The following is a 26,229-nucleotide window of genomic DNA, read 5'->3' on the forward strand; positions in this document are numbered from 1 at the left end:
GGAGGGGTTTGGGGTGGGCTGCGTTGTCTGATGACCCCAGGCCAAGCTGTCTTTGAGGCTCATCATGGAGCCTTCCTCTGACTTTCATTGACTGCGTCTCTTTGGACATACAGCGACCACTGTGTTTGGTGTTTGGCACCTGCCGGTGAGCACAGTGGGGGCAGGATCCTTGCTCTTCTCAGCCAAGGAAATCCAGCCCCTCCTACCTCATCACTTAGCTGGTCTCTCGAGGCACTGTATCTCTTGATCTTTTAGGTCAATGGCTTATCTTGTGCTGGGTTTTAATCTGTGAGAAGCTTAAGGCCTTTCATAAGTAGTTGGGGTATAAATAAGCACACATGAAAGCCATGCTTCCCCTGGGTTGTTATTCGGATCATTGCAGCAGCTCTGAAAGGAAAGGCGTGTGGTGATTACAGGAAATCATGCTAGAGATTTAAAAAGTACATTTCTGTGGTTTTTAGCAACAAAAGAAAGATTCAGCACCAACTCTGATGCACAGCCCGCTGTTCAAACTTCCTTAAAAGAAGAGTGTTTATAGTATGGTCTCCTCACCATAGTGCTCGGTGACACGAGGTGACCTCCCTCCCCTCCAGGAAAAATAGAAAGCAATGACCCTGGGATGATCAAGGGTTTTGATTTGCTTGTGTATGTGCTGTCCTGGCAAGCCTGAAATCAGAGAGTTTAACTTTGGGCCTCTGCCTTTCATTCTCCTCTCAGAAGCTTCTATGATACACTAGACCTCCTTTCCACCCATCTTTTCAAGACTTTTCTTGAAAAACGCCCCCTTTTTCAGGTAAAATGAAAGCTCCATTAAAGGCAAGGATCTTGTCTTGTTCATGACTGTATCTTCAGTGCTTGGAACAGTAGGCATATAATAACTATTTATTGACTGAATTAATGAATAGAAGAAGGGATGAATGAATGAAATTTAGGATCATTTAGTACTGTGACTTGCCTTGATTCTGTCCTTGATTAGTTGACACAGAATGAACTCTCATGATACCCTTCATCGTCCCTTATGCCCTTCCATTCTTGATGTTCAGTCTATCAACCACTCAGTTTCCAGAATCCCAGAGTAACTCAGGATCACAGTTGGCATTTTGCTACCCTTCTTCCCACCCCCTTATCTCCCCCAACTTTGCTGTTCCCAGGCCTTCTGGTCCTTGAGGACCACAGGGCCAGAAACCTGTCACTGATGAACACCATTAGCCAGGTCACTGTCCTAATGTCCATCTTCCACCAGGGATTGTGTGTAATTCTCAGTAGGGGAGTATCTGATATCTTAAATCATTATAATGCACAAAACTCTCCAGTAGTCATTTTATTTATTTATTTTTTGAGAAGGAATCTTGCTCTGTTGCCCAGGCTGGAGTGCAGTGGCACAATCTCAGCTCACTGCAACCTCTGCCTCCCAGGTTAAATGCGATTCTCGTGCTTCAGCCTCCCAAGTAGCTGGGATTACAGGCACCTGCCACCATGCCTGGCTAATTTTTGTATTTTTAGTAGAGACAGGGTTTTACCATGTTGGCCAGGCTGGTCTTGAACTCCTGACCTCAAGGGATCCACCTGCATCGGCCTCCCAAAGTGCTGGGATCACAGGTGTGAGCCACCGCGCCTGGCCTAAAGTTCTTATTTAATCTGTGATGTGGCCCATACACAGTCTGCCCCAGTTTGCAGACTGACATGTCTGTTACAATGGGTAACTCAATCTTCTCCAAATACCAAGGAATCCTTAAGAAAGAAAAACGTTTCAAAATTAATGGACACTCTTTGAGGAAGGTATTTAAGCACCAGGTAACCTGGGCTTGTGCTCAATGCCTTTAAGAGAATAGCAAAGCTCATCAGCAGGTATTTGTGAGCCAGTCAGACTGAGGATTTGGCTTGGATGAGTTAGATGGAGACAGAATATGTGGGACTTGGGCCTGGGGCCGGGCATACCTGATAGGTGTTTCATAATGCCCCTCTCTCTTCCCTCCCAAACCTTTGAAGGTTTGTTCCTCCAGCTAATCTGAAGTCAGTTGGCAATTCCCAGTTGTTGTGGGTAGGCCCTAATTGTATGGCTTTAGAATGCAGGGGCTTATACCTGTGGAAGGCTGAGTTGTCTCATTTAGATCAGTTTGCAGACATGCGCCTGGGTGTATCTGCTTTTCTGGCAAGGCTGTGATCCCACATGTACCAGTCTGTTCTCACACTGCTAATGAAGACATACCCAAGACTGGGTAATCTGTAAAGGAAAGGGGTTTAATGGACTCACAGTTCCACATGCCTGGGAGGCCTCACAATCATGGCGGAAGGTGAAGGAGGAGCAAAGGTGTGTCTTACATGGTGGAAGGCAAGAGAGCGTGTGCAGGGGAACTCCCCTTTATAAAACCATGAGACTTATTCACTATCACGAGAACGGCATGGAAAAGACCCACCTCCATGATTCAATTACCTCCCACTGGGTCCCTCTCACAACACGTGGGAATTCTAGGAGCTACAATTCAAGATGAGATTTGGGTGGGAACACAGCCAAACCAAATCACCGCATGACCAAGCAGATTTGTTACCTGCTCTGGCTTGACACCAATAGAGGGATGGGAAGGATGGGAACACAGGATGGTCTAGAGGGTACCAAGACAGAAGAGGCTATTGTGCAGAACCTTGGGGAGATGCCTTCCAGAGAGACTGGAGGTGCCTCTGCCAGAGAAAAGGAGGAGGTATTGAGAGAAGAGAGGATGGAGGGGTTTTACAGAGAGATCTGTCTCCTTTGGTTAAGGTTGCATCACAGGCACAGGAAATATTAGAGTAACTGAGGGAGGTAACTATGTGGAAGGAGGGATGCTGTGGTTTGAATGTGTCCCCTCCAAAATTCAGATGTTGCTAGTGTGATGGTATTAAAAGGTGAGGCCTTTAGGAGGTGATTAAGCCATGAAGGCTCCTCTTTATAAGGACCTTTTTGGGATTAAGACTCCTCTTTATAAGGCCTTTATGGGATTAAGGCCCTAATAAAAGAGGTGTCATGCAGCCATTCAGTTAGCTTGCCCTTCTGTCTTCTTCCATGTGAGGATGCAGCAAGAAGGCCCTCACCAGACCAAAGGCCAGTGCCTTGATCTCGGACTTCCCAGCCTCCAGAATGGTGAGAAATATATTTCTATTCCTCGTAAATTACCCAGTCTCAGGCATTTTGTTGTAGCAGCACAAATGGACTGAGACAAGGGGTACGCAGTGGGCCTGTGCCACCTTGGCCCATGGGAGGCAAACCAGGAAGCCTTGTCTCCTCACCACTCAGAATGAGGAGAACATGTGAAAGGAGAAACGGGTTGGGGCTGGGTAGGGTCATTTGCTGACTTAAGACCTCTAATGCGTTGTCTCTGGAGAGTTGAAACATCTTGCTAAAGACCTCATAGTCAGTCTTTGCTGCAACACAGATGGACCAAGCCTGTCTGTATTGCAGCAAAGAGTGAGGAGATATTCCAGCAAAGGCAGCATCCTGTATGCTGATTAACTGGGGAAGCACAAGAAAGGGGAGCTGTCAGAGGCTATTGAGCTGCATCTGTACCTGGGGAAAGTGAGAGAGAAAATTCCACGGGTCGTAAGTGTTGTCTGTAGCCTCGTAGGGGGTGGCCAGCCCCACTACCCACCTGATACCAGGAACCCTACCTCCCCACCTCTGACCCAGCTCTCCAGTGCCCAGGAGAATTCCCTGCTTTGTAAAATGAATTCTCCTGGGCACTGGAGAGCTGGGTCAGAGCTGGAGAGATAGGGTTCCTGGCATCAGGATCTTGAATCTGGATTTTCCCAAAATATGTTTCAATGAAGCTTTCTCTTGTGATGTATGCCTCAAATATGTTTGGGAAACCTGGCATACTCTGTTCCCCATCAAGGAGACCCACATCGCACATTAGTATATCAAAGACTCTGAGAAGTTCTGTAAAATTAAAACCTGTTTAATTTTCTTTTCTTTTTTTTCGAGACAGAGTCTCGCTGTCATCCAGCCTGGAGTACAATGGCAGTCTTGGCTTACTGCAACCTCTGTCTCCTGGGTTCAAACGATTCTCCAGCCTTAGCCTCCCAAGTAGCTGGGACTACAGGCACATGCCACCATGCCCAGCTAATTTTTGTATTTTTAGTAGAGACATGTTTCACCATGTTGGCCAGGCTGGTGTTTAATTTTCTTTAGCCTTCATTTCCCATTTTTTCACATTAACTTCCCTTAATATCCCATGGATCTAATGACGCCATTAGCTGGGAATGCTGCACTGATGGTTAGAAAAGATGTGGATAATGCATTGGTTTCTGCCCAGTCCTTTACATAATTGGGAGCCACTGGTAGGTGTGTCTGTGAGTCCCCAGCCCTCTCGCTGCCCCACCTCCTAGCTTCTTCAGTCATTCCTCACAAGCCAGCCCTTGGGTTCCCTCACCTCTTGGTCACACTCATGGAAGAGTTCCAGGTTGTCTGTGTCCTCCATAAGGCAGTTCCCTAGGTGTGTCTGATTGGGGCTGATTTGGGAAGGACTGTTCTCCTCCTTTTCTTTGGATGCTGTCCAGGGATTTGTGTTCCCTTTTTTAAGTAGCACTATCCACGTCCTTACATAACGAGCACAAAGGTGAAGGTACTTCCAGCCATGGACAAAAGAAATAAGATGGCAGCAAACAGTTGCCTTGTTAGTGAACTTAAAAGAGACCTTTCTTTCAGGTCATCTTTGCTTTGAACCAGACCCTCCTGCAGCAGGAGAGCCTGCGAGCAGGCAGTCTTCAGATCCCCTACACGACGGAGGATCTCATCAAACACTATAACTGTGGGGACCTCAGCTCCGTCATCCTCAGCCATGACAGCTCCCAGGTGAGCACCCTTTCCCCCTGCCAAGCTCAGCACACACTTAATTATAGGAATAAAAACATTACCTGGCAACACATACATCCTGTGTACAAAGGATTGAGGTCATGAGGGCTCTAGAAATAAATTGGGCAGATTTAGATGTCATTGAATGAGGCACTACAGTGAATGAAAGCTTTACAAACCTTGTAAGAACAGAGAGGGGCATTGATGAGGGTTAATTCCAGTATTCCAGCCAAAGGATGAAGCTTCAAAGGATTTAACAGTGGGCCACAGGAACCAGCCTTGAGGAAGGGAAGGGTTCTGAGTCTGATGGCTTCCTGGCTGACTTAGGTCACACTTTTGCAAAATGATGGAGCAGAACTTTGACTGCAGCTTCAGTGGACTCTAGGAACATGTGAACATGACATAGCTGTGTATTCACAAAATGCTTACAGGGTTAGGGCATCAGAGCTGGGAAGGCTGCTAGCATTTGCAGACGTGGATCATTGCATCCTGTGGTATTGCAGGATGAATGTGGCTGAGCTGGTGGATTGAGTGTTTGCCCAGCTCAGGCCTTACCTGTGGGCCATTGAGTGGAAGGAAGTAGCTGCTCAGCCTCAGAAGATCATGGTCTCCTTCCAGGAGGGAAGTGGTATGGATCTTTGTTATGCTTTTATCAACAGGCTTCCCATGGGACAAGCCATGGTGCCTTCGCCTCCTCTCTAGGACTACATGCAAATAGCAAACACCAGCTAAACTTCTGAGGTAGGGGAGTGTGTTGTTTCCCCCACCCAGGACTGGTGTCCACATGCATGAGGACACTGGAGAGGGGAGACAGGAGCTAGTGGGTGTGGGTGATGCTGTACAGGTCTATGTTAAATCTGGGGACCCAACCATAAGGAGACATGTGTGAACATGAGAGCTGAAGGAGGAATAGCAGCAATGGGGAGAAGGACAGTACAGGCTGAGTGCAGCATCAGCCCAGAAAGGTGACATTTCATTAATGACAGAAGCCTCAAAAGATGTAAGGAGCATCCCCAAAAATCTAGAGGAAAAAAAAGTCAAATTGAGACAAAGTGAAGCAGGAGGAAAGGGAGAACAAGAAACACATTAAAGAAGGAAAAATAGAGTTGTTGGTGGTGATAAATCTTACCTGCACTCTTGCTGAGGGTAGGGAAAGGGGGAGAAAAGTCAAGATCAATTGAGAAATTGACATTTGAAGCAGCAGAAAAAAGTTAATGTGGGCGGAGGATTTGGTCATTACGTGGGCAAATGGTGAGGCTGATGGAGCAGATAATACAGATGTCTTATGCATTTTTCTCATGTGGCTTTCCCATATCTGTTCTGCCCACAGGGCCCCTACAGGAGGTCAGGGAATGTGCTGTCACTGTGAGTGAGGGCCAGGCTGGCCAGCAGGGAGTGGTGCAGGCTTTGGGTGATGTTTGGAATTTAGAAGGTGGAGCAGGATGTCAGAGGGAGGTCACCCTGTGTATCTGACGCTGCCTCTGTAGAGAGGCTGGTAGAGAGGGGGGCTCTGCTGAAGAGAAGAGATTTTGGGAAATGGGCAGGGGATCTTACATAAATGACATGATTAAAAAAAAAAGATGACAGAGTAGAAGATGAAGGCTGTCGATATGAAAATGAAAGAATATCATTTTGAGGCCGTCGCGAAAGGAGATCTGTTATCCATAAGATGGAAGTTAATGCTGTCACAGAGTCTGAAGACTTTGGAAAGCTTTTTGAGAGGCTACTGGAAGCAGCAGCAGCAGGCAGGGTAGATACTGACCAAGATAATGGGTAACATTGTTAAGTCCCTGGGTGGAGGAGAGAGCGTGCACCCAGGGGGAGGAGTGGGAGGCTGAGGTTTGGGAAGCCAGACAGCTGAGGGGGTGGGGAGAAAACACAGAGTGCCAGCCTTACCTGTAGCTCCTGGGCTGCAAGAACCACGCTGATTGTCACAATTTTGATGCATTTCATCCTGTTATTAGCCAAAATACTGAAACTGGCTAACATGTATACCAGAATCAAGTGAAATATTTGCCAGGAGGGAAAAGAACATTGGGGAAAGCAAGAGAGAGAAATAGGAAGTGGAGAAATAATGAAAATGTAAAGTAGAGGATTTATAAAACATTTAAGTGTTTATACAAATTTCATGTTTTTGGTAATAGAATCTAAAATATGTAACTATAAGACTATTTTTATAAGAAAAGCATTTGTGAATCACACAAGTTAAAACTATGGATGTACTGTGCAAAGACAGTGTCCTTTTTTTTTTTTTATAAACACACAGCATCAGACAGAGCCATTTAACTAAAACAGAAGTGCAGTTGTAAATAGCGTAAGAGTTCATTCAGTGCACTTCACTTAATATTTTTTTCACTTTGGTTACAGGGAATGTGATAGAGTGGGAAACATAGCAGACAGGAAACTCCAAGAATGGTGTCACTCTTCTCTTGACAACGTCTTGACCATCTAGGTTGGGGGATTTGATGCTCCAATGAAGTAACTTTGTTAATAACTCTGTTGCCCCTTATTTTTTTTCTCTTTATTTTGGTGGAGGTTCCCAATTTTATTAATGCCACGCTACCACCTCAGGAGCGCATCACTGCTCAGGAGATTGACAGCTACTTACGCCGGGAGCTGATCTACAAGCGGAATGAGAGAATAGGGAAGCGGGTGAAGGCCCTTTTGGAGGAATTCCCTGACAAAGGCTTCTTCTTTGCCTTTGGAGCTGGTGAGTAGTGGGTCACCTCTGATTAGCCTCTGAAATCTGAGGCTTCTCCCAAGAAGGGAATGTTGAGATGAGCCCCTGCTTAGGGCCTGTGTTAGTCATGAAGCGAGATGAAGGGAGTGACACCTTCCTTGACTTATTTCAGTTGCAGAGTGGCTCCAGCTGGGGATGGAGCATCCAGCATGGTTGAAATGTTGCTGGATGAGCTGGTGCATATGACATCACCCATAGCTCTCTCCACACATAAGCCAGCTGGGAAAACATTTTTGTCCTCTGAATTTCATACTTAATCCCAACTTCTTTCTGGTACTTTTCACTTTGTAAACTTTCACTACAAATATGTTTGTCTTTACTCTTCTACCTGACAATGAGCCTCCCAAGTCCAAGGCCTGGGGCTGATACATCAGCTGTTATTGACCGTTAGCAGCACACATGGAGACAGAATAGGACAATTATTTTCTTTTGTGGGCTTCTTGAAATAAATTCTCTCCCCCGGAGTGACTCTGACACAGAATTCTTTGCAGCCTCAGGAAATGAGGATAGAAACGCCAGAGGCTGGACAGTATGCAGAAAGATCATTTGCTGGGCTGGGCTTTGTTGTTTCATATTTTTCTGCTAACTTCATAAACTTAAATAAGTCATGTCGCTCAGTTTCTTTACCAGTAAGATAGGGGGTTGGAGAGAAGCAATTCTGAAATGGTGGAGTGAGGGCCTCCAAAAACCTGTTCTTCCATAGCAGCAATAAGAACACTGGAAAAAATAGTCAAAATCAACTTTTCCACAGCTCTGGAAATTAATTAAAGGCTTGCAACAATCCTAGAAGTGTTTATTTAAGAAAACTGGATGAATTTTGATAGAAGCAGTGGGCTTTGTGGCATTTTAACTTGTTCTGTTTTTATCTCCCTTTTCCCAGCTTCACAGTAGCCTTGAAAATCAGGAGCCTTGAACTACAGTAGCTGTGAAAACCATTTGCCTAATGGTTACTGGAGGGGACAGAATGGGTTCAAAGTTCCTCCAAAGCTCCATCCTTAAAGAATCATCACTATTTGACATGTCCAATAGTTCCCTGAAATTTCCATTCCCAAGCTTGTCTTCATTTGACCTGACTCAGAGCTTGCTCTGTGTGAATAGCCCTATTCTTAGGGTGTGTGTTGAAAACAATCAGTGGCAGCTGTTTAACATCATAGTTGCTGGAAATAGCAATATTAATTGAAGCTTACAAGGGGCTGCCCAAAAAACTTAAAAGCAAAATCCCATAGAGGGTATAGAAAAGCTCTAAAATATTCCTAGAGAGCCACATGCATGAGAAGAGCTGTGCACATGCCCAGGAAAGACCTGAGAAGGTCCTAATCTCTCACCTCTGGCTGATCTTGAGGCTCTGTGTAAGCAGAGTGTGAAAGCTAAGGCAAAGTCATAAATTGCCTGCTGAAGCATCAAATACATGCCCCCAAACTCACACAGCCCCTCTGCAAAGGTTGGGAAACTTGCAAGGAATTTAAGGAAATCTCTGTTCAGTCATTAGCCAGCCACTAAGCTAACTGAGCAGATCCTTCAGTGATCACACACAACAAAGAATACAGACTTTACAGACTTAGTCCCAGAAAATCACTACACAAACAGCAACAACAATGCACCTGGGAAGAGGGGAGAGGAGATGAGTTCCAGAGTTGGTATATTATTTAAATGTCTGGTTTTCAATAAAAACAATTATAAGACACAGAGCAAAACTAGAAAGTATGGCCCATACCCAGGGAAAAACAAGCAACCAATAGAAGCTGTCCTTGAGGAAGTTAATATCTTGGACTTACTAGAAAATGACTTTAACACTAGTTATTATAAATATATTCAAAAAACTAAAAGAGGCCAGGTGCGGAGGCTCACGCCTATAATCCCAGCACTTTGGGAGGCTGAAGCAGGTGGGTCACCTGAGGTCAGGAGTTTGTTACCAGCCTGACCAATATGGCAAAACCCTATCTCTACTAATAATACAAAAATTAGCCAGGCGTTGTGGCGCACACCTGTAATCCCAGCTACTTGGGCGGCTGAAGCAGGAGAATTGCTTGAAACTGGGAGGAAGAGGTTGCAGTAACCTGAGATCACACCACTGTACTCCAGCCTGGGCCACAAGAGTGAAACTCCATCTCCAAAAAAAAAAAAAAAAAAAAAAAACCCTAAAATTAACCATATCTAAAGAATTAAAGGAAAGTTTGAGAACAATATCTCACCAATACAGAATATCAATACAAATATAAAAATTATTTTAAAAGAACCAAATAGGAATTCTGGAATTGAAAGTGTAGGAACTGAAATGAAAAATTCACTACGGGGGCTGAACAGTAGATTTGAACTGGCAGAAGAAGAATCAACATACATGAAGATAGGTTGATTGAGATGATTCAGTATGAGAAAGAGAAAGGAAAAGGAATGAAGAAAAATGAATAGATCTTCAGATACCTGTGAGACACCCTCAAGTGTGCCAATGTATACCTAATGGGAGTCCCAGAAGACAGGAGAGAAAAAAAGAAAGAAATAAAAAGAATATTTGAATTTAAAATTGCTTGAAAATGTCTCAAATTTGATGAAAAATATTACTCTGCACATTCAACCCATGAACTATAAGTTGTATAAAATCAAAAAGTTTCACACCAAGGCATATCATAGCCAAACTGTCAAAAGCCAAAGACACAGAATCTTGAAAGCAGTGAGAGCAAAGCAGACAAGGGATCCCCAATAGGATTAACAGCAGATTTCTCATCAGAAGCCATGCAAGCCAGAAGGCTATGGGAGACATACTCAAAATGCTGAAATAAAAGACTGTCAACAAACATTTCCACATCCAGCAAAAATAAAAAACGAAGGAGAAATCTGTTGCATGTGAGCTGAATAGAATTTGTATTCTGCTGTTGTTGGATGAAGTATTCTTTAAATGTCAATTAGATCACTTTGACTGATGATGCTCTTCAGTTCAACTATATTCCCTATCTGATAATTCCAGAATCTCTATCATGTCTGAGTCTGGGTCTCATGCTTTCATTGTTTCTTCAGATTGTAATTTTTCTTGCCTCCCAGCGTGACTTGTAATTTTTAATTGAAAGCTGGATATGATGTATTTGGCAATGGGAAGTGAGGGAAATATGTTTTTAGTGTGAGGATTTATGTTAATCTTTCTCAGAGTTGGGCTGTTTAATGTTTTGCTGTGGTCTGAATGTTCCTTAAAACTTGTGTGTTGAAACTTAATTATTATTGTCATGGTATTAAGAGGTGGGGCCTTTGGGAAGTGATTAAGACATGAAGGCTCCACATTCATGAGTGGATTCATGCTTTTTAAAAGGACTGGAGGAAAGTAGTGTAGGCTCTTTTTTTGCCCTTGTGCCTTCCACCATGTGAAGATATAGCATTAGCCCCTCCTGCCATGTAAAGACTCAGGAAGAAGGCCCTCAGCTGGACATGGTGGTGCATGCCTGTAATCCCAGCACCTTGGGAGGCCATGGCAGGAGGATCACTTGAGCTCAGGAGTTTGAGACCAGCCTGGTCAACACAGTGAGACCTCATCTCTACAAAAATTAAATAAAAATTTAGCTAGGCATAGTGATGTGTGCCTGTAGTCCCAGCTACGTGGGAAGCTGAGGTGGGAGGACCACTTGAGCCCTGGAGGTCGAGGCTGAAGTGAGCTGTGAACATGCCACTGCACTCCAGCCTGTGTGACAAAGTAAGACTCTCTGTATTAAAAAAAAAAAGGCTCTCACTGGGCACTGAATGCCTATGCCTAGATTTTGGACTTCCCAGCCTCTAGAACTGTGAGAAATGAATTTCTATTGCTTATAAATGACCCAGTCTGTGGTATTTTGTAACAGCAACACAGACTAAGGCATGTTTGCTGTAACTCTAGGTCCCAGAGGCTTCAGTTTCCTCTAGTGACCTCTAGTTTTTCCTCTAGTTTTTTTTGTCTTGTGCTTTCTTAAGAACCTTCTTAAATAGAGTCTGAGTCTTGCTGCACTTTCACATATAATCCACTGTTATTTTACTGGAGTCCTATTGTTGTGGTGCTAAAGTGAAGATACCATTTCATACTCACTAGGCTATAATAAAAAAGATGGAGAGTAAAAAATTTTGGTGAAGACATGGAGAAATTGGCACCCTCATACATTGCTACTGGGAATGTAAAATGGTGTAGCCATTTTGGAAAACTGTTTAGCAGTTTTTCAAAATTAAACATGGGGCTACCATTTGATTCAGCATTTCAACTTCCAGATATATGCCTAGGAGAATTGAAAACATATGTCCACACGAAAATTTGTACACAGATGTTCATGGCAGCATTATTTATAATAGCCAAAAAGTGGAACCAATCCAACTATCCATCAACTGACATGGATAAATAAAAGGTGACATATACACACAATGGAATACTATTTGGCCATAAAAAGGAAAGAGGTACTGATATATGGTACTACATGGATGAACTTTGAAAACATTATGCTAAGTGAAAACAGCCAGTCACAAAATCATATGATTATATTTATATGAAATGTCCAGAACAGGCAAATCTATAGAGACAGAAAGTATTCATAGATTAGTGGTTGCCAGGGGCTGGGGTCAAAACGATGAAAATGTTTTAAAATTAGATAGTGGTCATGCTTGCATGATTTTCTGAATATACAAAAAAAAATCACCGACTGGCATACGTTAAAAGGATGAATTTTATGTTATGTGAATTATATTCAAATATTAATAAAACTGTTATAGAAATATAAGGGGTTTGGCTCCCACATTATGCTCATTGAAAAGTTCTGCCACAAACAAACTGCAGTTTGTGCCTTCAGCAGTGCCTGTGAGTATGTGGTCGTTTTCTTCTTCTGTAAGTCCTGTGTTTCATGTCTGGATTGGGCACCGTGTGCACATTTGTACTGTCTCAACAAATGGCTTCTTGGAACAAAGCTGTTAGCCTGGGCCTCACTCTTGAGGCACCATAACAGTGGTGCAGACCCCAGATGAGAAAGTTAGGAAACAGAGCCAGTGGTGGTGTCCCAATGCACCACCCTGGGTCTGTGTGGATGGAAGGTGCCCAGGTGCTGGAGTGTGGGCTTCTGCTTTCCACTCCTGCCAGACTTAGGTGAGCTCCCAAAAACTTCCCGTATGTCCCGTGCAGGGGTAATGGGGTGCTGGGGAGAGGGGAAAGGTCGACTGGGTTCTGGGCTGGTGGGAGGCTGGGGCACAGCTTGGTCTGAGCAGTTTGGTGGGTGGGCCCTCGTGGTGGGGGTTCTGCCAGGCAGGTGGAACAGACAACACCAACACCTGAGCTTGCCCAGTACTCAGGGCTCGATTTGTCATACTGATGCAGGGCTAGATTGGGGCTGACAGCCCCTGGGCACTCCTGATGCCCAGGGGCTGTGAGCCCCCATCTAGCACTGGCTCCTTCTAAGGCAAAGTTATATTCCTGTAGCTGCTTTCTCTCTGTGCCTTCTGAAGGCTAAGTTGAACAGAGGAAACTACAGAAATTGCTCCGAAACACATTACCGTGTGCTTTTAAAACTTAAAAGCTGTGTGGTTAGCAAACTTTTAATTGCAAAATGAGGATAACTGAAAACGGAAAGTACTGGAGTTTTAAAATCAAGCAGCGACTTTTGTCATGGGGATCTGGATATAAAATGCGAAGATTAGAAATGGAAATCACCTTTGCAGTAGAAGAAAAATTGAAGTCAGAAGTGCTAAGTGGAAACTATAATCACTTGTTCTAAATTGCCAGTTCCTTATTTGCAAATGAATAACCTAGGATCAGTGGTGAAAGACATGACTTTTTTTCTTATTTAGGTGTCGATCTTAAATCAGCTCATGCTGATTTTTGGCTCCTGTTTGCCAGGGTTACTTCTCCAGTGGCCTCCTCTCCTACCCCACATTTCTAGGTTACAGCTATTGCTCCTGCACTGGCAGCTGTCTAGGCTGGTCTAGGCTGTGGGGAGGAGAGGGGAGGATGGGAGGGAATGGTTTTGCCAAACTTCCCTTTCTGAGCCCCTGCTGACCCATGAACACCCCCTTTGATGCATGAGGGTGAAAATGAAAACAGGAACCATGGGCCTTCTGCTTCCTTCTCGGGGCCTATTTGCCGTACTGCCGCAGGCTCCCAGGGTTCCCTGGTTGTGACTCCTGAGACTACAGTGGGTTTGTCCTATGCAGAAACCTCCAAGAATGACAGATCTTAGATTAGGTTGCCTTTACTTTTTCTAGAAAGTGGTGATTGGGAAGTAGCCATTCCTTCCGTCCCACCAGCCTCCCTGTTTTTTCAGAGAGCACAATTGCATTCCATCCTGTAGTTGGGAATTCCCCCCACTCCTTTTTTTTTAATTGAGACAGAGTCTTGCTCTGTCACCCAGGCTGGAATGCAGTGGCATGATCTCGGCTCACTGCAACCTCTGCCTCCCGGGTTCAAGTGATTCTCCTGCCTCAGCCTCTCGAGTAGCTGGGATTACAGGCGTCTGCCACCATGCCCGGCTAATTTTTGTATTTTTAGTAGAGATGGGGTTTAACCATGTTGGCCAGGTGGGTCTTGAACTCCTGACTTCAGGTGATCCACCCGCCTCGGCCTCCCAAAGTGCTGGGATTACAGGTGTGAGCCACTGTGCTCAGCTTGAATTCTTGTATTTTCTCCAGACCAGTGTCCTCACCTTTCAGGATCCTGCTCACATATCACCTCTTCTGGGAGGTCTTACCAGGTTGCAGTTTGATGTCCAGGCTATCCCCTTAGCTTTGTGACTTCAGGTAACTTGCTGCATTGTTCTGATCTTCAGTGTCATTGTCTCTGAAATGCTACTGATGCTGCCCTGCCTGCCTTGCAGGACTGTTGGCAGGCCTGATTCCAGAAGCTCTCTAGAACTGTACTGTGCTGGACAGATAGGCAGGGGGTTGGCAGGGTAATTTCTTGGTTCTAGGGTGTGTGTTTGGGGAGTATGTTTGGTGGTCCTGAGAGCTGCAGCATTTCAGGTTGTTTTTCTCACTGCAGGTCATTTCATGGGCAACAACACAGTGCTGGATGTTTTGCGGCGTGAAGGCTATGAGGTAGAACACGCCCCTGCTGGACGACCCATCCACAAGTAACCGTCCTGTGCTTCTATCTTGGCTGGGGAGCTGAGACCCTCATGGGGCTGCCTGGGCACCAGGGTGGGCTGCTATCTTGAGGAGCTCCAGAGAACCCTTGCCTCATCATTTCCCCCACACTTGACCTTACATGGACATTTGGCACCAGCTCAGCTGGCTCTGTGTGGCTGGGGCTGTGTCAGACGTGGTTGGCAGGATGGACACTTTGGGCTGCAGGGGCCACACTGGCCTTTTCCTCAGTGGTGTTTGGCGAGCGGGGGAAGGTGAAGGGAAGGTTGCCCAGGGGTCGAGGGGTAGGGGAAAGGAGGAGTAATTAGGCTTAATGCCCAGTGTCCTTTGCCCTAGGTGTTTTGGAAGTTTTCAGGAGGCAAAATCGGGCCATGACAGTGGTAAACAGGCCAGAGGGGTTAGGGGTGCAGGGAGTGCATGTCTCACCCTTCTCAGGGGCAGGAGAAAGCACCTTTTCTCTGAGCTGTTTCCTCCTCCCTAGGTTATTTCTCTCCTCTTTTTTTTTTTTTGGCCAAACTGCCCTCTACCCCTGCAGACCTTTCTGTAAAGAACTCAGGAGGCCCAGCCCCCAGACTTCAGCAATGCTGTCCACCCACTGGCCTCCCAACTGGTCGTCCATCCTGGTGGGCCCCAGGTGTCCTTCCCCTTCCCCTGTAGTAGTCTGCTTGGGCTGTCATAACAACAACCACAGACTGAGTGATTTAATCAACAGAAATGCATTTCTCACAGTTCTGGAGGCTGAAAGTCCCAGATCAAGGTGTCAACGGGACTGGTTTCTCTTGGGACCTCTTTGTTTGGCTTGTAGATGGCCACCTTCTCTTCCTGCCGGCACATGGCATTTTTTTTTTCTGTAAGCGAGCATCCCTGGCCTCTCTTCTACTAAGGACACTAGTCCTATTGGACTAGGGCCCTCATGTTAACTGAATCACCTCTTTAAAGGCCCTAACTCCAAATGGTCACATTCTGAGGTACTGGGGATGGGGCTTCAACATGTGAATGTGGGGGGCACACATCAGCTCCTAATATCCCCTCCATTCCTCTGGCCCCCACTGCCTCCCGATCTGTGGTCAGCAGCCCCCTCTCCTGGCAAAGGTCTCAGCTGTAGCGAGAGAGCTCCAGGATGCAAATGCCCATCCCCTGGCAGAGGATCCAGCAGTTGTGTCTGCCCGAAGGCCGCCCATCTCCAGCTGCCCTCTTTCTCCTCAGAAGGCCCCCCTTCACTGCACCTTGTCTCCCTGTTCCCCCTCACCCCAGAGGCTCCTGCCAGTCTCCCTTCAGGCGGGAAATCCTGGATACATCCTGGACTTCTCTCATCCCCACCTGTCTTCATGCCCTGTATTCAGTATGTCAATACTGACCGCCCTTCACAGAGCACTTTCTAGTTTACAGAAGCGCTGATGTGAGACTGCTCATTTCCCTCCTCCACCAGGCTTTTGGCTTCCTCCAGTAAAGACTCGCTGGGATTTGTCCTTCTCCATTTCCATGGCCACCGCCCCCTTCCAGGCCCTTCTCCCTCTGGTTCACTCTTCGCCCTTCTGTGGGACTATTCTTTCCAGTGTCCCGTATTCAAACCCTCCGTGGTTTCATGTTGTTCTTTTTCAGGGTCATTGTCTTCACACGGAGGTCTTGGCACTCAGACCCTACCCTTCCAGCATGGATCTGCTGCTTGCTTCAGAAGAGCCTCCATCCTGTCCCTGCCTCTCCTTTACTGACGCTACTTCCCCCTTCTGAGGAGCCCTCCTCTCCTCCCCTTGACCGGGAGGATCCCGCCCCTGCCTGAGTCAGCTCTGTTGCAGGCTCACGTCTCCTGCCTCTCTCCTTCCTGTTCTCCTGCAGGTCTGGAGGAACCAGCCCTTAGGGATTCTCTGCGCCCTGCAGGACTGTGGGTCTTTCCTCCCTCACTGGCCTCTGGTCCCTTCTCAGCTCTTCCCGCTGGGCTGACTGGCCTGGGGTTCAACGCACTGTCCTTAGGGTGCTGGAGAGGGCCCTACCTGGGGAGTGTGTGCGTGTGTGTGGTGTAATGTGTGTGGAGTATGTGATGTTTGTGTTTGTGTGTGTCTGGTGTGTGTCTGGTGTGTGGTGTGTGTGAGGGGTGTGTTGTGTGTGATGTTTGTGTGTAGGGTTTGTGTGGTGTGTATCTAGTGTGGAATATGTGTGGGGTGTATGTGTGTGCATGTAGTGTGCATGTGTATGGTGTGTGTGTGGTGCATGTCTGGTATGTGTGTTGTTTGGTACCTGTGTGTGAGGGGTGTGTGTGGTATGTGGGGTGTGTGTGATGTAGTGTGGATGTGTGTGGAACATGTCTGGTGTGTGCATGTGTGGGTACTGTGCATGTGTGTGGTGCATGTTTGGTGTGTGTGTTGTGTGTATGTGTGTGGGGTATGTGTGCTGCATGTCTGATATATGTGTTGTGTACGTGTGGGGTTTGCGTCGTGTTGTGATATGTGTGGTGTGTGTGGTATGTGTGTTGTGTGTGTGTATAGTGTGGTACGTGTGGTGTGTATGGTATGTGTGGTGTGTGTATTGTGTATGTGTGTGGGGTGTGTGGGGTATGTGTGGTGCATGTCTGATGTGTGTGTTGTGTATGGGTGGGGTGTGTGGGGTATGTGTGGTGCATGTCTGATGTGTGTGTTGTGTATGTGTGGGGTGTGTGTTGTGGTATGTGTGGTGTGTGTGGTACGTGTGTTGTGTGTGTGTATAGTGTGGTATGTGTGGTGTGTATGGTATGTGTGGTGTGTGTATTGTGTATGTGTGTGGGGTATGTGTGGTGCATGTCCGATGTGTGTGTTGTGTATGTGTGGGGTGTGTGTTGTGATATGTGTGGTGTGTGTGGTACGTGTGTTTTGTGTGTGTGTAGTGTGTGTGGTATGTGTGGTGTGTGTGGTGTGTGTGTGTGTGTTGCTGGTTGTTCCCAGGCTCCCTAATTCTGCCTCTAACCCTGACACCTGCCCTTGGGGAAAGGAAGGTCAGGAATCTGTCTTTTTAGAAGCTCTCCAGGAGATTCCGATGCCCAGTGAAGACTGAGAACAAGTGTTCTCACTTCCCCGGGGAGAAAAAGAGCATTTACTGGTGGATCATCAGGTGGTAGCCAGGTTTATATGGGCTCTCTGTTAATTCTCAAAACCAGCCTGCAAGGGAAGTGTTCCTTCTCATTTACTAATGAAGAAACTGTGAAAGGCCACACTATTAACCAGGACCAGGAAATAGCGCAGACCCCTCCACCTCCCAAACCTTTTCTTTCTACCCTTTCTTCTCCCACCTTTTACTTCCTAGCCTCTATGTCTTTGTTCGTGCAGTTTCCTCTTTCAGAGATCCTTTCCCTACCCACACTACCCCCACTTCTCTCTATCAGAATCTGTGAGATCCAGCACAATTGCCACATCTTCCTCCATTGCTCCAGCCTGGGTTCATCCTGTGCATGACCCCAAGGAACCTATGGTTTGTGCAAGAGCTCTCTCTTTCTTCTAGAGCCTTCCGGACAAGGATCTAATTTTCAAAATTGGATTTCCAGGAGTACCTATCCTGGCATCTGGCACATGATGGGATCTCAAATAGGATTGATTATGTGTTAATATCATTGCTGGTACTGCTCACATGCATTCATTTATTCAGCCAGTGGGGGACCTGAGAGGTTTTAGGGGTGAACGTGCATACAGTGGTCCCAGGTGAAGCCATGAGGGAGGATGAGGTCTCCAAAGGAGCTCCTGTTCAGGAAGAAGGGACAGGGTCCCGGGAGGCTAAGGGCCCAGGGAAGTGGGTTGGGGAGAATGCCCACAAAGAGGGGCTGGCAAGGAGGACCAGGGCAGTGGAGGGATACCTGTTTCCTTCGTCCCCTCCTCGGCAGCCATCTGGTAGTCTTTAAAGGATGATTCTGGTCATGTGGAACTTGAATCCAGGGCAGGCTGGTGTGGCTGGGGACATGAAGGCTGTAAAGTGGTGCTCTAGCTTACTTAAGGCCCTGCCAGCTCCCTTAGTCTTGGGGTAGGCCAGTATTGGGGAGACAGAGATGGGTGTGCATGTTGGGGTGTGGGGAGGGCAACTAGCAGCTGCCACTTTCCACCTGTCAGCAGGCTGGAAAACACAGGAAATGCTCCTGAATGTGAGGATGCTGTTCTTAGAACAGAGAAGAGAAAGAGATGGGGTTCCTGTTGGGCTAATCTGCAGAGGGCTTAGCCAGTTCCTCCCTCCTCCCCCTGGGGTAATGGATACTATGTTAGTTTTCTATTGCTGCTATAAAAAATTATCACAAACTCAATAGCTTAGAACAACACAGATTCATTATTGTATAGTTCTGGAGATCAGAAGTCTGACACAGGTCTCACTGGCTGAAATTAAGGCGTGGGCCGGGCTGCATTCCCTTCTGGAGGCTCTAGATAATTTGTTTTCTTCCCAGCTTCTAGAGGCTGCCCACATTCCTTGACTTGTGGAGCCTTCCATCTTCAAAGCCAGCAATGTTGCATCTCTATAACCATTCTTCCATAGTCATATCCCCCTCTGACCACAGATGGGTTCTCTGCTTTTAAGGGCCCGTGTGATTGGATTGGGCACCCCTGGATAACCTGGGCTACTCTCCTCATCTTAAGGTCCTTAACTTAATACGCCTGCAAAGTTCCTTTTACTGTGTAAGGTAATGTGTTCACAGCTTCCAGGGGCTAGGTCATGGACATCTTTGGGGATCTGGCAGATGTCTGTTTGGTTACACAGCAGGGTGCTCTAAGGTTCTGGTCAGCCCTGCTAGGGTTTATACAGCTTCACTCATTCTCAGAAGACTGGGAGAAAGGGGGATGCACCTGAAGTAAGGATCTACTGTGTGCTCAGCACTGTGTGAAACATGGTGCTTGGGCTGTTTTAATCCTCACAGCAATGAGGTAGGATAGGTTAATTTTATGCAAGGGGCAGAGGCTCAGAAAGGTCAATTATCTTGTCTAAGGCTCCAAGCCTGGGGTCTTTTCCTTGTCAACCAGTGTGTTTCTTTCTTGGAGACTTCCATGAAGTGAGGAGGCTGCGTGAAATGCAGGTAGGGGGCAAATAAGCTATCAGCACAAGGGGGTAGCCCTATATTGTAGCCAAAATGACCATGGGCTTAGCCTTTGTGGGTAGAAGTTTAGCTAAACTGTGAGAATCCAGGTGGGTCAAAACATGGTAATCTAGATCTTGAGCCTGTGATGGGATCCAGCCCAGAGGCTCTATGATGGATTGGGTGTGTTCAGTAGCTGGGATTTTCTATTTGAGACAGAAGAGCAGCCACCTCTATTGACCTAGGGACCCTTAAACCCCTGTCTGAGCCCATGTGAGCATTTGTCTGTAGGATCTCCCTGGAGATTACAGTGACACTAATTTATACTCTATATTTTCTACAATGAGAATGGATTAGCTTTATGACCTGAAAAAAATCTCAACAATGAATGTTACTTAAAAATGGCAAAGAATTGGCCAGGCACGGTGGCTCACGCCTATAATCCCAGCACTTTGGGAGGCCGAGGCGGGTGGATCATGGGGTCAGGAGTTCAAGACCAGCCTGGCCAAGATGGTGAAACCTCGTCTCTACTAAAAATACAAAAAAACTAGCTGGGCGTGGTGGCATGTGCCTGTAATCCCAGCTATTTGGGAGGCTGAGGCAGAGAATTTCTTAAACCTGGGAGGCAGAGGTTGCAGTGAGCCAAGATTGTGCCACTGCACTCCATGCTGGGGGACAGAGCAAGACTCCGTCGCAAAACAAAACAAAACAAAAGATGGCATAGAATCTTTCTTGGAACCTTGTGCAGGTCAGTTTCCTCCCCCTGGTCTTCAGTTTCCTTAATTGTAAAGTAGGTGTTATGATTCCTCAGGACTCCTTAACTCACAAATATAAGGGAGATAAAAACCAGGAAGAGTAAAGCTAATTTCTTCCTGATCCCTACTCTCCAACCCCCACCCAGGGCTATTAACTTGGTTCTTAAGCCCTGGCCTTGGCTACCTGGAGTTTCTGGGGTGAGGTCTTTGTTTGTTGTGAGTTGAACAGAAACAAAGCTATGATTTGTCTCACTGTGAGGATCCACTGTTTCAAACCATAGAACACAGCCCTAGTGAGTTAGAGACCATGTTCCTCACTAAATCAAAGCAACAGACTTTTCTTGAGTGCCTACCATGTACCAGGACCTGTTTGGGTCATATGGAAGCCAAGACATAGTTTCGGCCATGGGCAGAGGGCTTGATGGGCATGGAGCTACCTGACCATCTGCTCTTGAACCTTCTAAGACAGTGGCCCTCAACGTTTTTGGCACCAGGGACTAATTTTGTGGAAGAAAATTTTTCCATGGATCGGGGAGGGGGGGATGGTTTTGGGATGAAACTGTTCCACCTCATATCATCAGGTATTAGTTAGAGTCTCATAAGGAGTGTGCAACCGAGATCCCTAGCACACACAATTCACAACAGGGTTTGCGATCCTATGAGAATCTGATGTCCCTGCTAATCTGAGAGGATGTGGAGCTCAGGTGGTAATATGGTTGCTTGCCTGCTGCTCACATCCTGCTGTGTGGCCCAGTTCCTAACAGGCCACAGCCTAGTGCTAGTCCATGGCTTGGGGGCTGGGGACCCCTGCCCTAGGAGGCCACCTGAATCCTAGAGAGCCATGATGGGGGCACATTCCCTTTCTGGGCTCTAGTTTCTTTGTTGTAACAATGAAAGGGTTCATTTAAGTGGCTTCACAGTTATGTACCAGGCATTGCACTGAGCTCAGGAGACAGTAATAATATATTAAGCCCTGTCCTCCAGGAACCTTCTAGCTATGAATTTATGTTTCTGGGGTCCTTAGTCTCAGGTTCAGAGTAGGGGCATTTTTTAATCCTTTGCCATTTTAGGAATTCCCTTCTTTTAACTTTTTTGCCCAATATAAGTCTTTCCCTTTTTTGCTTTCCTTCTTGTATACCTCCTCCCTTCCTCACACACAGCCATTAATACTAACTGACTTCTCAGGTTCTGCCATGTCGTGGCTCAGAACTGGGACCCACTCTTGTAAGGTAGATGGTTCCTCAAGGCTAAGTAATTGAGTTCTTACATGTGCTGGTCAGTGGCACCTACATCATTGGACGAGGAAAGCCCTAGACATGGCACATCCACTGCTCCCCTTCCTCAGGCAGATGTGAGTTTCAGGACTCTCACTACCTACCTACATCAGGAGACAATGGGATTGACATCTAGTAGAATTCTTCTCTTTCTGCTCCCCCATCCCCTTCACCAAACCCTTGACAAAAGTTCTGTTGTTGGAAGAAACTTGGTCCTTCTAGTAGCTTATTTCTTCACTCAAAGAAGTATTTGGTGACTATAGTCACCTTTAGGGGAAAACTAGAAGTAAGTCTGAGTTTCCCATTAGTTGTGAAAATCTCTCTTTGGGAAAGATGATTTAAGAACAAATCTGCAATTGAGTGGTTAGAAGACAGCCCTGAGAGCCTCTTCCTGAATAAAGCCCTCATGAGGGTTCAGAAAGTGTTAAGAGGGTTAAGAGCTACTTCAGTGGTTTTAAGCAAATGGCATTTAAACATTTTCCATCTGTCTTTAAAAGCTTTACTGTTCCCTAGTCAGATTGGTGACATTTGCTTGTATTTGGGAGGCCGAGGTGGGAGAATCACTTGAGCCCAGGAGTTTGAGGCTACAGTGAGCTATGATTGGGCCACTGCACTCCAGCCTGAGCTACTGAGGGAAACCCGATCTCAAAAAAAAAAAAAAAAAAAAAAAGCTATAATTGTCAGTGTCTTTCTAGACAGTGCTGACCTGTTCATTGTTGGAAAACTACAGTAATTACTGTACATGTAATAGTTTAAAAATCTTGGATCTTTCTCCCCAGGACTAGGGGATTTGGAGAAGGTAGGGTGAGGATATCTGAGGGGAAAAAAAAGGCGTCAAAGAGATAAATTCGCAAGGTAATTTCAAGAACTGGGTAATTTCTGCCCTTCCTGGCCAGCTTGAACTTTCAGGTTATCTGCCGTTGTCTTGAAACCCCGAGGTGTAAGAGAGCTGGGGAGGGCGCCATGCTGCGTGACCCTCCTCCAAATACCTTCTCCTTCCACTTGCGTACAGAGGGAAGAGTAAAAAGACCTCCACACGGCCCACTCTGTCCACCATCTTTGCTCCAAAAGTCCCTACCCTGGAAGTACCGGCACCAGAAGCCGTATCCTCAGGGCACTCAACGCTGCCTCCCCTTGTGTCCCGGCCTGGAAGTGCCGACCCGCCCAGTGAGGCCGAGCAGAGGTTCCGGAAGAAGCGGAGGCGGTCACAGCGGAGGCCGCGACTCCGGCAATTCAGCGATCTGTGGGTCCGCCTGGAGGAGAGGTCAGGCGAGTAGGCTGGGTCGGGTTGGCATCCACCTTTACCCTAGTGAGCGGACCCAGGAATGCCCCTCACACTGGTTGCAATGGGAGCCCCCCTCATGGAGCAACCTTTCCCTTTCCTCATGACCCCAGGCACCCTTTTTCTGTCCACTGTGACAGAAGCGAATCCAGATTTAAGATAGTTGCTTCAAGCCAGGGCAAGAGCAACATGTTTATGCTTGTTAAAGAACAAGTTTCGGGGTAGGATGAGTCTGTTAAAAGTGGAAGGCATCTGGAAAGGTTGCAAAGAACTAAATATTTCATATCTTTCTCCATGGCAGACTTAGGGAGAATGTCATAGATTTGCAGAGCTGGAAGCAGCTCGGTAGGAATGGGCATGTTTAACCCCCACATTGTAAGGGAAGGGTCGTGACCCTACACCAAATGTAGTCTCAGAGATGGCTGAGGAGTAGACCAGAGGTGGATAGGCGAGCCTGAGTCTGCAGGGCACAAGGCTTCTGGAAGAACTACCCCAGAGAGGCTGGGAGCAGGAATCCGGTTAAATTAATCTCAGCCTTATTGAGTCCCTCCTTTGTGCCTGCTGTTGTGTTGGATGCTATGTGTGTGGGGCCAACCAGACACGGGCCCTGCCTTCATGGAACTTGCAGTCTGGTGAAGAAGATGGATTTTTGAATAGATAATCTGCAGTGGAAGTGTAAGCTGCTGTGGGTGTGTGTGTTTGTGGTGCATGCATATGTGTGTGTGTGTGTTGGAGGTTACTACTTAGGGTCAGAGGTCAGGAAAGTCTTCCCTTGAGGAAGCATCCTTTTGGCTTCTACTGAGTAGAAGCCAAAGTGGAACCTTGTGAATAGAGCTTCTGAGTCTGGATCAGTAGACGCAGGGATTCAGGGCCTGCACAGGTGCTTAATAAATGTAGAATGAATGAGTGAGTGAGTGAACAACTGAATAGGGAAGGAGAAGAGTTGAAGGCAGAGGGAACAATGTGAAAGCCTGGTTGGAGGGAACGATTGCGTTAAAGAAGCTGAGATAAAGTAATTCTGGCTGGAGCCTGGGAAGTGAAGGAGTAATGGGGTGAGATGTGTCCAGAGAGGTAAACACGGAGGGAAGTAGGGAGCCATTGAAAGGTTTGAAGCAGATATGTGATATGCTGTGTGATCTGCATTTTAAATGGACAGAAGCTGGCAGCCAGATGGGACCTGGAGAATGGGGACAGCTTCTGATGGTGTTCATGTTCCAGGGTGACTCATGAACCATCCTCCATTGACAGAGGAATAAATTGACCTGTTTAGTACTTTTTCAAACAAGGCCATTGGTGACTACGGGGTTGGGCACTTTATACCTCAGCTGAGTTGAAAGATCTGGGTAAGCCTGAGGTCATGGGCCCCTCAGCTTGAACTGTCTTGACCTGGTATGCCTATATGCTGTGCACATCAGGCCTGGACTTGGGCAGATGAGAGAGGCAGAGACCCAGGGAGGAATCTGCATTGTCTGGCTCTGCCTCTGTGGTGGCCAGTGAGGAGGGTCCCTGCCTAAGATTGCCCAGAGACTAATGTTAGCAAACTTTGAATTCGGCCTTATACGAAGACTTTCACTAATCTTTGAATAAAGAGCCAAATAGCCAGGGACAGTTAGCCAGTCTGCTGGTCTTAATATCCTCTGCCATTTGGTTTTCTGGTAGCAGTGGCCAAAGACATGAAAGAGGGCCAGAGATATAGGAAGCCTATTAATATACTAATACCCATTCCTGTCTATAAGGAGGGGAGATGAAGAGAAGCTGTGTGGGCATTTGGGGGCCTTGGCGTGTGCAGTGGTTTCTGCTGTGACTTCAGACTCTGTCTTTCTCTTTGCCTCCTAGTGACATAGTCCCGCAACTCCAGGTCCCTGTCCTGGACAGGCACATCTCCACTGAACTGCGGCTCCCTCGCCGTGGGCATTCCCACCACAGCCAGATGGTGGCCAGCAGTGCCTGCCTGTCTCTCTGGACTCCTGTGTTCTGGGTGCTGGTGCTGGCTTTCCAAACAGAGACACCCCTCCTGTAACGACTGGAAGCACCAGGCTAAGACCCTGACCCCTCGGACTTGAAGAATGGCCATTCCTGTACTCCACATTCTGGTCTAGCCTTGTTGGGCCCAATCCAGAAGAGACTGCTCTTGAAAAAGCGGCCCAGTGTTGATTCTTCTCTTTCCAAGGAATGTGACTTTGGGTTATCCAACTTTGGGGGCAGGTGTACAGTTTTGTAACATAGTGAGTTGTGTGAAAATAAATTATAAATGAGTTGTATGAAAATAAATACCTTTTTTTGTATAGATTTTTATTCATGATATATATATATATCAGGCAGACAACTTCTTCTCTCACACCCTCTGAATCCTTCCACTGCCTCCCCCTAGGCCCTGCACTTCTCAGCTGCAGCTCTGATCCCTTCAGGCTCTGGCTTTGTATCCTGACCCTTTCTTCTTTCCACTCTCTTTCTTTGTGTCACTCTTGGTTCTGGATGCAGGGGAGTCAGTGGGCCACGGAACTTGTGGTCTGCACCTCTCTATTCAAGCTCTGGTGAATAGGGTGCTCCCTGTGCCCTGAGAGATGCTTTTATTTTGTATAATGTGTGTGTCTCACTGACATGCTGGAGGCTGGGTGGGGGGGGGGTCGGGGGGTGTGGGTAGGCTTTGTCAGAGGTGCTGTTCAAGAAAGTGGTTTTCAAACTACCCCCAATCCCCATTTTGTTATTTATTATTTACATGTTTATTGTCAATGTCTTTTCTAAATACAAATCTTATTGGGACTCTCTCTATAAAATGTGTAAGAGTAGAACTTCCCCAGTTGAATCTGAAATGGGAGCTTTTAACCCTGCCCAGGTGATCTCCCTCCCCTAACCACCATGGTTCCAGATCAGGGTCTCCCACCTGTGGCAAGTGTCCTTTATGGTCCTGGGCCTCTGAATAGCCCATAAAAACCCTGGGTAGAAGGTCTGTCCAGGACTTGGGTGGGGTCAATAAGAAGTAGTTGTATTTGTCCCCTAATCTGGCTTAGGGTAAGGCTGATTGCCTGGGTTTGTAGCTCTGGCTTCCCTTCCTTTTCTGAGGCTTTTGTGGGTTCATGTTCAGTTATTTCTAGGGCTCAGAAGATCTCAGTGGCCTTACTAAAACAGTGGTGTGATGGCACTCAGGACCCATGTCCACCACTTTGGTTCCATTCTGCACCACCTGTATTGCAGGGGTAGGCGGGCAAAAACTCCCAAATCCCCTTGCTGCTATGTTTGATTCTCCTAATGAGATACACTCATGGGA

At 46.7% G+C, this 26,229-nt stretch overlaps 1 protein-coding gene and 1 long non-coding RNA gene across 8 annotated transcripts in view; one reads left to right on the forward strand and one right to left on the reverse strand.

The window, feature by feature from the left end:
- TRABD2A (TraB domain containing 2A) overlaps positions 1–25,232 on the forward strand; it is a 59,851-nt gene extending 34,619 nt beyond the window's left edge. The window contains exons 3-7 of one of the 7 annotated variants that reach the window (XR_008624324.2): positions 4,679–4,825; positions 7,361–7,535; positions 8,446–10,406; positions 14,530–14,620; positions 22,692–22,738. Coding sequence is in view for 5 of the 7 variants with exons in the window: in XM_003816592.5 (XP_003816640.1) it covers positions 4,679–4,825; positions 7,361–7,535; positions 14,530–14,620; positions 22,692–22,943; positions 24,798–24,981 (849 nt within the window). In the remaining 2 variants the exon portion in view is untranslated. Of the gene's footprint in view, positions 1–4,678; positions 4,826–7,360; positions 7,536–8,445; positions 12,683–14,529; positions 14,621–22,691; positions 22,944–24,797 lie in introns of those variants that run through there. The other 6 variants (XR_008624325.2, XM_003816592.5, XM_003816593.5 and 3 more) reach the window with 6 other exon arrangements.
- LOC117979200 (uncharacterized) lies at positions 1,350–7,351 on the reverse strand. The gene is made up of 3 exons (XR_004669943.3): positions 5,005–7,351; positions 2,084–2,224; positions 1,350–1,731 (listed from the first exon to the last, which is right to left on the reverse strand). It is a non-coding gene; the product is annotated as an uncharacterized LOC117979200 (long non-coding RNA).
- Positions 25,233–26,229: the final 997 nt, after the last annotated feature.

Source organism: Pan paniscus, chromosome 12 (assembly GCF_029289425.2).
Source record: "Pan paniscus chromosome 12, NHGRI_mPanPan1-v2.0_pri, whole genome shotgun sequence".
Lineage (NCBI taxonomy): Eukaryota > Metazoa > Chordata > Mammalia > Primates > Hominidae > Pan > Pan paniscus.